The sequence below is a fragment of the Prosopis cineraria genome, unplaced genomic scaffold (assembly GCF_029017545.1).
Source record: "Prosopis cineraria cultivar Desert tree isolate PC_DT_omini unplaced genomic scaffold, ASM2901754v1 PC1946, whole genome shotgun sequence".
NCBI lineage: Eukaryota > Viridiplantae > Streptophyta > Magnoliopsida > Fabales > Fabaceae > Prosopis > Prosopis cineraria.
Genome location: NW_026557271.1, coordinates 1 through 12,248, shown reverse-complemented (window position 1 = coordinate 12,248; position 12,248 = coordinate 1). Strand labels below are relative to the sequence as shown.

The 12,248-nt window shown below is 37.1% G+C and overlaps 2 protein-coding genes across 2 annotated transcripts; both read left to right on the top strand.

Moving 5' to 3' along the window:
• The first annotated feature begins 454 nt into the window (after window positions 1-454).
• On the top strand, window positions 455-8,725 carry LOC129301183 (nucleolin 1-like). Its single transcript, XM_054939758.1, has 6 exons — window positions 455-1,705; window positions 2,811-2,899; window positions 3,005-3,077; window positions 3,206-3,298; window positions 4,604-4,931; window positions 8,365-8,725. The coding sequence occupies exons 1-5, from the start codon at window positions 1,649-1,651 to the stop codon at window positions 4,892-4,894; spliced, it is 603 nt and encodes a 200-aa protein (XP_054795733.1). The 5' UTR covers window positions 455-1,648; the 3' UTR covers window positions 4,895-4,931; window positions 8,365-8,725.
• Window positions 8,726-9,584: 859 nt separating this feature from the next.
• LOC129301184 (ammonium transporter 2 member 5) lies at window positions 9,585-11,559 on the top strand. Its single transcript, XM_054939760.1, has 3 exons — window positions 9,585-10,315; window positions 10,439-10,724; window positions 10,802-11,559. Exons 1-3 carry the CDS (start codon window positions 9,728-9,730, stop codon window positions 11,362-11,364), a joined length of 1,437 nt encoding a protein of 478 aa, XP_054795735.1. The 5' UTR covers window positions 9,585-9,727; the 3' UTR covers window positions 11,365-11,559.
• Window positions 11,560-12,248: the final 689 nt, after the last annotated feature.

Genomic DNA, 12,248 nt, shown 5'->3' with positions numbered 1-12,248 from the left:
AAATATGGGTTTGTGAAGAATGTGTGTGGAATGGGTGGAAACCATCTTTGGATCAAATCGCTTTGATATCAAATGATAGGATCCAAGATAGGTAGAGAGAAATAAGAAAGATAAATCTTTATTAGAATAGGAAATGAGAATCTAATTTCATGAATTAATAATTATACTGGAATATCTTTAATAGAAGATGAGCAAGGGTCTTAAACTCATACAAATAATAAAGTCAAAGGAGAATTTCTGCTAATATAACAAAATAAGGATTGTATTTCTTGATGATTTCTACATATTGTGCCTTAATAATTATGGATAGAAAAATGACTAATAATTCTTAAAAAATACTCCTATTAATCCATAACTTAGATAATGGAAGATAACTGCCTAAAATATAAATAAATATAATTATTGACTTAATCTACAAGTACCCACTATTCCTAAGTTTAAGGGCCTCCCAGCAAACCCTACAAAACAGAAAATATCCTAAATATTAAATAGAAAATAACTTCAAATGATATTTATTCCTTATATATTTCTAACTTCCCAAATTATCCATTATCCCACCATAATTGATACTTTATTAGTAGTTCTTGGACACCTTGTGATTGGTACATCCAATAGCTCAAAGTAGGTAAATGAAGTTTCACTCAGTCAAATTCAACATGGTAGAACCAAGCATGTTGAAGTGGATAGACATTTCATTGAAAAAAAGGTCAAAGGAGGGATAATTTACTCAACATGCATCCTGATGGAAAAAACAAACATCCAAAATTCTTACTAAAGGGCTTTCAAGAGGAATTTTGAAGATTGCATCAGCAAATTGAACATGATTAACATTTATGTTCCAACTTGAGGGAGAGTATGGCAAGATTAATACGATTCTTGCATTTAATTTTTGTTATTTGTAATATGCCAAATATTGCATTTATGTGTAGTTTGAATTAGGCATATTTGTTGGCTAAGAATAGGATTAGGGTACCTGATGTTTTTGCTTTTGGTTGTTGTATATATGCTGACTTTTGCACACCATTTTGAATCAATGAAAGAAAGTTGGTGAACACACAAAAACTCAAAATGCAATTGTGTGCGAGGAAGTGAAGAAACTACCCAAAGGACTAGAACTGAGTGCACGCATGATTGAAGTGTGCGTGTGTCATTGAAGTGTTGGTGAGAAGTCCACATGCAAGTGTAATGCAATTAATAAATGTTATAAATAAGGGCAAAACTTAAATATGGTGTCCTGGTAAATTAGTGCGTGTACAAATTTTAAGTCTCCATTTGGTTTAAACTATGAAAAGTTTAAACTATGAAAAAGATTCCTTCTTCATAATATGCAAATTGGGATATGCAATGTTCGTTATACCCATATTATCATCATTTAACAGTATTTGTCTCTTGGTACTTTTTTTATTTAGAGCATGAAAGACATTTCACATATAAAATCACTTTTTTTACTTCATTCCATTCCATTTTGTGTACCAAACAGGCTGAGTGTGATTGTGATGGAAACCAAATCCAGTATGACACCGTAGGATCTTTTGCTATATTACTGATAAAATGAAAAAGAGGGAATCCTGTCAAATTCAAAGGAATGGATGAGGAGCGATTTATCACAGTAGCATAATCAGAAATAGAAACTGAAGAATAAAAGGTGATGACAAAGAACAGAAGCAAACTCTCCACACAGTGGCCAATTTCTTGCTCTCACTCAGTATATTCTCTACCTATGGCCCTTTATTTTTCTACCTTGCTCTCAACCTGACCTCTCACAACCATAAGAGTTGGCAATGGACCTGTCAGACTGTAATAAAATTCTCTATTTTTTACACTGTTTACTGAGGATTTGAGGAAGGTCTCATTCCTTTAAGGGGAAAACTACATTTTAGTCCCCTTGAACCAAGGTCTTTGTTACAAAATTGGTATATGAACTTTGAGAGTAACAAAATGCTCCTCATGAACTTTAAATTCTAGTTAAAATCAACAGCATGAGGCCATCTGATTTTGTCTTTGATGGCAATGCTTCGCTTAACTCAATTCATTAATATTTGGGGCTTAACATTTTCACTTTTTAGAGTTCAGGATATTGATCGGTTATCTTTTGAAGTTCATTTATAAATTTTGTTAGCAGGCTTCACTTTAGGGCTAAAATGAATATAGTTTCCTCTTCCTTTATTAATTATAAGACAAAAGTTTCTTTGTTTCCCTTATTTCATTTGTTGTAATTTTTCCCCCTTTCTAAATTTTGATCTTGGTGGTATTTTGATTTTTTTGGCAATCAATGTGAATGGTTTATGCCTCGTGAGAGAGGATTTTTCCACCGGGAAAATTTTTCCTGGACTGAAAATTTACCAAAAAGATAGTAAGTATTTTTTAACATATTTACTTGAGAATAAATACATCATGGATTTAGTTGATATCGCATGTTTTGTTCCTTTCTTGGTATTTTTTAAGTATTTGTTCAAATAAAGTGAAATTCATTGCAATTTCTGTTGTCTGTTGCAGTTCATTTATTTTCCTTGACTAGATCATCTTAGAGTCTGTCCTATGGAAATGGTAATCATAGGATTTACTATTGTTGCAAACTATTTTCTTTGAGTAAGGGTTAACCATTACGGATATAGAGGGTACAAGTTGGTGCTTCTCTCCTTAATGCATCTTTCAGTTGACATGCATTGTTTTTTCTGAGCCGCTACACCCTTAGCTTGCTCTGTCCCTACTTTTGCTGAGCTCTCTCAATGTTCAAAGATGGTGTGCTTCATTCATTTGTTAATATCTAGACTATCTTGAGCTGAAGAATTTTTATCATGTAACGATAGGCCCTTAAGTTGAATGGAAACGAACTGTTGAGACAATATATAAGGCTTGATTTGGCTAATGAAAAGATTGTGCATTCTTCCAGTAGCAGGTATTTACCAATACCTTTCTTTTTCATCTTAATAATTCGTTTCATTCTCTGTCTTATATCTACATCTTCCCTTTTCTGTTTACTTGTTATTATTCATGGGAACAGGGACGGCTCTGGAAGTGTTGAGTCTCAAACAGTGTTTGTAAGGGGTTTTGATACATCCTTAAGAGAAGATGAGGTAATTCTATCTTGAATATGTATGTTGCTTTATTTCTTATGGATGAGATTGCATGCATGTCTCATTATCCAAAGCATGATTTGTATTCTTATTTCTTACTGCTAATGACTCTATTTCTGTTCTTTCAGATAAGAAATAGCCTGGAAGAGCATTTCAGTTCTTGTGGAGTAATTTCAAGGATATCAATTGCACGAGATTATGGCACCGGTTCTACTAAAGGGGTGTTTCTTTTATCCTTTTTTGTTTATAATGGCCAATTTTTTAGTTCACATGATATGACATGATAAACTCTGAAAATTTTCGGCATGGCCCTGTAATTTACGTTTCTCTTGGTATTGCTAGGGGAGCCTCTAGGCTCTCAAATGCTGGAGGTTGTTTTCCGTTTCTGTTCGTATTGTCCAGTTGCTTCCCTTCTATTGCAATGAAAAATGACAAATAAAAGTGACAATGCACATCTAGTGCTTGACCGTGCCTTGAATAAGATTACTTCGAATAGGATAATACTTATGAGCAATCCAAAAAAAAAAAACATAACAACAATATATAATGATATGAAATATGGTATTTGATTTGAATATGGAGGTATTTTTGGTCAATTTGAATAACCATCATCAATATATATAATAAAGTTTATAGCAAGAATATTCATGAACCATGAACAATTCAGCTTTTTCCTCAAATTCGGTGCAACACTGGGAAAATGTTTTAAGCTTGTGAGTCACATTCCATGTCCATAGTTACTTCGAATAGCATCCTCTTGATGCTTATCAGCAATGCTTCCATACGATACCATAAAAGTCATTGATCCAAAAACAAACTTCTTAGCTGTCAAAAGGCACCAAAAGAAAAGGCCATGAATTCTCAGATGTTGCCTCTTTTGGGTTAAATATATAGGTTTCACACTATAGTATAGCGGCTCACTGGAATTATTCACCTGTACCTGATGTCATGCTCAGGCATTATAAGCAGCAGTCAATTAGTTTTTGAGGATTGTACTGACATTGTTAAGTTGCTTGATGTCATTTCCTCAGTTATCTCTTTACTTGATTGTCCCACAATCTATCCACTTATGCAAGATACCTTCTCTCCTCAATTCCCCTGTCAAGGAAAATGACTCTACTGGCACACCCAAAATTCATATTCATTATCAACATACATGGGCCCCCTTTCTGCTGGATTTCCATTCCTTCACTTCAGCTATGGCTAAATCCTTGTTTTTCTGCTCTATCATGCTGGTTTCTTTATGTGGCATTTTTGTTTCTCTTTTTCCTTCCTGTTTTACTTCATATTCTTTGTCTGTACTGCACGGATTACCACTCCTTTTTGAATGCCCACACTCTGACAGATATTGCATCCAAAACATTGAACTCCTTGGCAAGGATTCCAGCCATAGGGGGCTAGAAGGCAATAGTACCTATAAAGTACTTTTATTAATACCGTCCCCCTTCTGCTACATTTCTCAGATTATGCCTCTAAATGGGTGAACTTATTGCCCACCTTGGTTGTAAATGCATGCTCATTACAGGTATGCTTGGTTGGACTTCATGGATGTTGATGGCTTTAATAAAGCACTAGAACTTGATGGAATTGAGGTTGGAGGTTATATATTGTCTGTGGAGAGAAGACGACCTCGGCGTTATATTCAAGATGGTAGAGGTGGCAGTGATCAAATAGGCGGATGGCGTGGCGGTGATCAAATAGGCGGATGGCATGGTGGTGATCAATTTGGTGGATGGCGTGGTGGTGATCAAGTTGGTGGATGGCATGGAGGTGGCCAATGGGGTCATGGAAGAGGTTATGCCAGCAGGTGGCATTGAACGAACAATAAATTAAGCCTTGTAGCAGAAGGCCCAGGTATAGTTTATGTACCCTGAATTATTGGTCGATTGATTACTATGCCAAATACTTGTCTCTTGGATTTGAATTGAAACTCCCCTGATTTATCTGTTAGTGTATGTCCTAAAAGCCAATCATGAGATGAGATGATTGTTATTTATTAAAAAGCAATTGAGTTATTATATTCTTAATAAAAATCAACATATAACTGCCCCTAGAATGTTATTCTTAATAGTATCTCTAGTCTAAGTATTTTTCTGAATTACGATAACTATAATATATTGAGACTAGCATGCATGGTGGCTGATGACCGTAGTCATGGATATGAGAGATATCAAATCAATACATAAGTGCTGGTTGGAGAACAAGGGTGATGAACTGACCCACTATGATAATGCTGCATTGATTGATAAAAAGTGTCATCTATGATTCTTGTAGAAACTATAATGTACGCGGCCACTTTAGACTTGAAGTTGCTATGATTTGCTACAACAGGAGATGTACACTTTGGTGCCGTTTTATGTCATCCAGTGGCAGACATGGCTAAAAGGCAGTGTTTGAATGAATCGCAAATCATAAGTGATATCTGTGGGTTCCATGATTTGGTAGAGGTAGGAAATGCATGACTGTGGGTTATAAGAAAAGAAAGAAAGAAAGAAAGAAAGGGAAAAAAAGAAAAAGAAATGCATGATTGCACTCAAATGAATGAAACCGTGATATTGATTCATTTAGTTTTGAGTAGTCTACTTAGGATCAAAAAATGTAGGTTGAATCATAAAGATGGCACATTCCATGACTCAAGTTTAATCTGGATATTTGGGCAAAAGAGAATAAGGAACATGAATTTTTAGTCATGGATTAGATTTGTTGAGTCATGGAAATTCTGATCACTCAGGTGACGGTGATATATTGCTAGATATGGCTAGATGTTGTCATTGTAATCCCAAGGTCATTGCCAATGTAATAAGAACCTTCATGGTCGCACAAAAGAGTAGACACGGCTTTAGCAATGGGTTAAGGGTCATTTTTACCTTCCAACTTTACCTGAAAGGTCTATGGGCACCGTAAACTCAACCATAGGTCAATTTTCTCTCTCAACGTTAAAAAGTCGCTACCTTGGTAACCCTGACGTTAACTCATCTCTTCTCTCATTATGTGCGTCCTACATTTGAAATATTTTTTATTATAAAATATTGCACATTGGGTCCCACACTTGATTTTTTAAAATATTTTTTATTGTAAAATATTGCACAATGGGACCCACATAATGGGTGAATAATGTCAGGGATATCGAGATAGAGAATTTCTAACATTGAGGGGCAATATTGACTTATAGTTGAGTTTAAAGTATCCATAGACCCTTTGGTTAAAGTTGAGGGCAAAAATAACCCTTAACCCATCATGAATTAATTTAACACACTTAAGGTTACCGGAAATCATAATGGCCTGTATAATATAATTACATTGCCACTATTCAATATTAAATTAATGTTAAATTATATCATATTCAATCTTTAGGCTTTAACAAACTAAATTTGGTTTCATTATTGATCATGGTCAGTCTAGGCTAGTAAATAGTGTTATAGAATTGTATTTAATAATATTGGTTTTAATTATTAGCTACAGTAATATTTGGCCAATAATTAAAGCCCAAGAAAGTTTGATTACATTACATTGAGTTTAATTAATTAGCCACAATCGAGTTGTGTCAATAATAAAAAACCAATGCACTCTTCATCGTTAGTTGGGCTGCAGAACGCTTGTAAGGCCTAAAGACAACCCTAGAGCTATTAAAATTGCATCTTGGGCAAGCTAGAAATTATACACACATTCCTTGATGTCAAATCCCTTAGAGAGGGTGGGAGAGAATCTTCAGCATGCCAGATGAGGAGTCTTCTGGCAGAGGTGATGAGGGAAGTCCAAACAAACAGCCCTGTGGATACTATTGAGGTGAAATGATGTTTCCCTCAATGATTCAACAAGCAAGAGTCACGTCATGCCTCCTATTCAGGTATAATTTTGTTATTCTTCCATCTAATTGATAGGTTTCTCACGAGGATCTTCAGTGGAATTGGACAAAAATTTCAAATCTCTGTTTGTGTTATGTCCTTCATATCCTGCATTATCCCTGTTTTATGGAGATAAGTCACTGCTTACCTTGACCCAGTTATGAGGTGCCAGATAACAAGTTTTCCTGACGTTTACTTACTCTCTTGTTACTTTGGAGTGTTTAAATTTTCTTGTATCGTCAACAACACATTGAATTTTATCTGCATCGTTTGATTTAATCACATTGGTTTGTGAAGCTCTAATGGCGTCATTTGGTTGATAGTAATAATTTAGAGAATGTCTTATACGGTTTTGATGATGTTGGGTAGTTCTTTTCAATATTGTTCATCTCTGGCAAAAGTTAGTCCTTGAAGTCCTATTCAACATTGGATCTAGCCCTTCTACCTTTATTTTGGTTCAATTATACTCCCTCCTATCCAAAATATAAGTAGTTTTTGAAAAAAATCTGCATATCAATAAAGTTTTCATTCCCGTAAAAATATATTTGTTTTCCCTTTTTACCTCAATCCCCCAATCACCAATGCACTTTTTGATGAGTGAGAGATATATTCATACAAATATCTAGATTAATAAATACGAGGGGTAAAATAGATACTAGATTGCAGATATTTTGAACCAAGATTTGTTGAGGGGAAATGTTTATATTTTGGACTTGGAGAAGTAGTTCTCAAAGTCAATTAGGGTTCAACATCATTCTTCTTTGTTAACTCTGTTAACGGAGTTGTCTGACCCAACTCAGGATTATATGGTGTTCCCCTCATATAATTGCCAATCACAATTTGGGGTTCATCCCTCACATTCAAAGTAAAGAGTTGGGACTTGGATTTGGTGGTTCAATCTTTCATGTGTTCTGTGATTTCATGAATCAAAAAGGGTCAGTGACTTCTCGAGCATCAAGGAGGCATTGGTTGCACTGTGATTGTGGTGATTCCACAGCGTCAAGCCGTCAATGACATCTCAAACGGTTGAAAATCCTCGTTGAAGGATTTGGGAGCGCTGGAATAACAGGAATTACATGCTAATCCTTAGAAAACATGAGGGAATAACATGAAACCATTTGAAAGATGCAAGGGACTGTAAAGAAACCATCTAAAAATTCTGAAAGCACAAGGGTCCGTGTTTTTAACCACGCACCAAAAAAATAAATTCTGGGTCTAAATCAAAGTTTGAGCAAATCTTTAAGAATCAAAAAATGAAAAATTTGCCTTTTGTATATCTTGAATTAACTTCTCTTTTTCCTCAGAAGACTCTGGATTTCATACAAAAAGGTTAATAATTTCTTGTATGTATCTGTTGTCTGCCTTGTATAAATAATGTATGATTCGCATAGTTGGGTCTACAGTCTACACTTCCTTATGCCAATGTGCCTTCTCATTCTCAGATGATTTCTTCTCTTGGATACGATTTGGGGGCGTGGATTATTTTTTGTTGATGACGAGCAGTGCAGGAGAATACCTTTGCTCAAGTTCTGTTGCTCCTCTTGGGAATCACATGTTTGTATGACATTGGGAATTAATGACAATCAAATAGAGCGTTACAAGTTACAGCTGGATTTGAGGAGTTCTGTAATTGTATAAACCTCGCAGTTTTGTTTTTTGTTTTTTGTTTTTTTTTTTACCGCAACCTTGCAGTTCTATTGAAGGAAGGGGAAAAAAGTCTGTTGTTGCCCCATAATTATTTTGTATAATATTTAATGGATGATACTTGCTATGATGTTGAAAATAAAGATTGTTAAAAGGCAATTGATGTCTTCTATACAAAATACTTTCGTTTTTAGGTTAAACTAGTGTGTCTTATGCATTGTACGTAATTTAAAGATGAGTCGTATTGTGCATGACTCTTGAATAGGGTCATCTTATTTTTGTTCCATGAATACTGCAGTTTGTTGGAATTTTCATATTAAATATAGATATGTAGATTATTAGAATCGATTGAATACGATTGGCTAGAATTTGAACTCAAATTTAAGCAGACCTAAGAAAGAAGAAATTGAGGTTGAGACCTATGTTGAACTTGAAAACATGTTTTTGGATATCTATTATTCAGGCTTCTGGGGAAATAATATTTTGGATTGTAAAAAGATATACATTTACTTATAAAATTAATATATTTATTTTGTGTTAATTAAAGGTCTACGAGGATAATACAACTAACTGTAAATTTTTTTTCTAATTAAAAATTGGAGTCGAGTGAATTTTAGTTTGACAAGGGTTTAATTTAATTCTCCAATATTGAGTAGTCATTTCCAGTTTTGCACATGAATTTAAGAAGACAATTCAACAAGTGTGGACCCTCGTTAATGCATTAAAAGCAAGACTACATTATATATATATATATATATAATCCAATGATGATTTGCACACTGTACTGAATCTAGAACAGAGGGGACAACTCGTATATGAAATATAAAAAGTTGGGATGGCAGACAACAAGGGATGAATGCTTGTTTATCTGAAATTGGCAATAATCAACATGAATTCACCAATGGGCAAGCATAGAATATACCGTTAAGAGACATGCTTGGAATACCCGCCAGCATGTAAACAATAATATTAGCAGCGAAGTGGCCTAAGACAAAGCAAGACGGGGATTGGAGAACAGCAAGGCGTGAGAATCAAAAGTGGAGTCCTACATATAAAACCCCAGTTCTCATGAACCATTTCCTGCACTAATGAATCACATTCTTTTGTAGCACCAGGCTTAATAGTAGGCGGATCGAGGGGGATTAAAAAGAACAAGTAAGAATGGCACTTCCGTCAAACCTGGCATCCTCCCCAGCAAGCCCCGACTGGATGAACAAAGCAGACAATGCATGGCAGCTGACAGCCGCAACACTGGTGGGGATGCAAAGCGTGCCGGGCCTCATAATCTTATACGGAGGAGCGGTGAAGAAGAAATGGGCAGTGAATTCAGCATTCATGTCGCTCTATGCGTTTGCGTGTGTTTTCGTGTGTTGGGTGACATGGGGTTACAGGCTGTCATTCGGGGACAAGCTCGTTCCGTTCTGGGGAAAGCCTGCCCTGTCGGTGGACGAGAATTACCTCTTCAAGCCGGCTTTTTTGGGACTGTTCCCAAACGCCACGATGATGTATTTCCAGGGTGTATTTGCGTGCATCACTTTGATCTTGATCGCGGGGGCCCTGTTGGGCCGCATGAATTTCTACGCATGGATGCTGTTCGTGCCTCTCTGGCTCACCTTCTCCTACACCTTCACAGCTTTTAGCATCTGGAGTCCCAATGGGTTTCTGTCCAAGATGGGCTTGATAGACTACTCCGGAGGATACGTCATCCATCTCTCCTCCGGGGTCGCGGGATTCACCGCAGCATATTGGGTAATGAAGCACACCCTCCCCACCCCGAGAACCAGATTAATAAACAAAACAGCTTGGCTGGCTGGCTGGCTGGCTGGCTGGAAATAAATTAATAATAATGATGACTCGGTGCCGTACGTGCAGGTGGGCCCGAGGCTAAACAAGGACCGAGAAAGGTTTCCTCCCAACAACATACTGCTGATGCTGGCAGGAGCGGGACTGCTGTGGATGGGCTGGACCGGCTTCAACGGAGGAGACCCTTACTCGGTGAGCATGGACGCCTCCTTGGCCGTGTTGAACACCCACGCCTGCACTGCCACCAGCCTCCTCACCTGGGTCGTGCTCGACGTCATCTTCTTCCGCAAGCCTTCCGTCATCGGTGCGGTTCAAGGCATGATCACCGGCCTCGTTTGCATCACCCCTGCCGCAGGTAATATCTTAAGACATCATCGAATTCGAACCTCTTCCTTCTTTCCTTCCTTCCATCCTCATTCGCTTCTTCTCCAGGTGTTGTGCAGGGATGGGCTGCCATCCTCATGGGCATATGCTCCGGCTCCATTCCCTGGGTGACCATGATGGTGGTCCACAAGAGATCCAAGCTGCTCCAGAAGGTGGACGACACTATGGCCGTGTTTCACACTCACGCCATCGCCGGGTCTCTCGGAGGAATCCTGTCGGGCCTCTTCGCCGAGCCTAAGCTCAGCTTTCTGTTCTACGGCGCCTACAACGAATACGTGGGCCTCTTCTACGGTCTCCAAATGAACGACTCCAGAACCGGGTTCCGACAGGTCGGGGTCCAACTCCTGGGCATCTTGTACGTCACGCTGCTCAATGTCATCTCCACCAGCTTGATATGTCTGCTCATTCGACTGTTGATGCCTTTAAGGATGTCGGAGGAGGATATGGAGATAGGGGATGAGGCTGCTCACGGGGAAGAAGCGTATGCTATATGGGGCCAGGGTGACAAGCTTGACAGCTCCGTTTCCAAGTATGCGAGTTCCTTGTATGACGATGTTGAGGCTGCGGAGGCCAGGAAGAAGCGTGCGTCGCAAGTTGTTGAGATGACGTAGAAAATACACTTTAACATCCGCCCCACCTTCGCATAACGTGCTTTCAGAATAAGAGCTTCCTCCAGCCTTAGCTTACCACCTCGCCTTTTCTAATGCTGCGTACGTACAGTTCGTTATTCATAATAAGCAAGATTGTATTAATTGACGCCTCTTCTCTGTAATGGGAAACGTGCATGTCATCTTGGCTTTATATTCAGTAAGGATTCGCATTTCGTAAGCCACATGTTCATGCGTGTTTTTTCCCCATCATTTGATCGATCCTTCTTTGCTGCATGCATTCAAGTCATTATTTATTGTCTCTTGAGCTTGCGTCACTGGATAACGATTCTTCAAAACTAAAAGAAATTAATTTTGGATAGACAACATAACACCGAGATAAGAAATTAGTGCGGTTGAAAAGATCAGATGAGATGCGCTTTAAAAAATATACTTTTAGTTTTCAAATTGACATTTTATTTGTTTTTGTTTAAATGTTACACCAAACAGAAAGGTTGGCTGAATCTACGATGAATTAAAATTATTTTTGAAAGAAAGAAGAATTACTTTTTCAGAGAATATTCCTCTGATTCTATTTATATAATAGGAAGAGAAGATTTTTTTTAATCCTACCACATAATTAAATTTTTATCATAGCTTTTTTTACCTTTTATTAAATATTAGTAAGAGAAAATATATATTTTAATAAGGATAAATTTAATAACTTTATAAATTTTAAAATTTATTTTTAATTTCGGATGAAATTTGTTGAAAATGATACACAGGAATTCCTTGTAGCACAAAAAAAGGACTTTCTTTATCAGATAATGAATTTTTCCATCCATATAAAAGAAAAAGGTCTACTCATAGCCATACCCAAAAAAAAAAAAAAGAGAAAGGTCTTCCAA

Coding starts and splice junctions, on each gene's coding strand:
- LOC129301183 (XM_054939758.1), top strand. CDS start 1,649: ATGACAAAGAACAGAAGCAAACTCTCCACACAGTGGCCAATTTCTTGC. Junction 1,706..2,810: donor CAATTTCTTGCTCTCACTCA/GTATATTCTCTA, acceptor ATGTAACGATAG/GCCCTTAAGTTGAATGGAAA. Junction 2,900..3,004: donor GTGCATTCTTCCAGTAGCAG/GTATTTACCAAT, acceptor TCATGGGAACAG/GGACGGCTCTGGAAGTGTTG.
- LOC129301184 (XM_054939760.1), top strand. CDS start 9,728: ATGGCACTTCCGTCAAACCTGGCATCCTCCCCAGCAAGCCCCGACTGG. Junction 10,316..10,438: donor GATTCACCGCAGCATATTGG/GTAATGAAGCAC, acceptor CCGTACGTGCAG/GTGGGCCCGAGGCTAAACAA. Junction 10,725..10,801: donor TTGCATCACCCCTGCCGCAG/GTAATATCTTAA, acceptor CTTCTTCTCCAG/GTGTTGTGCAGGGATGGGCT.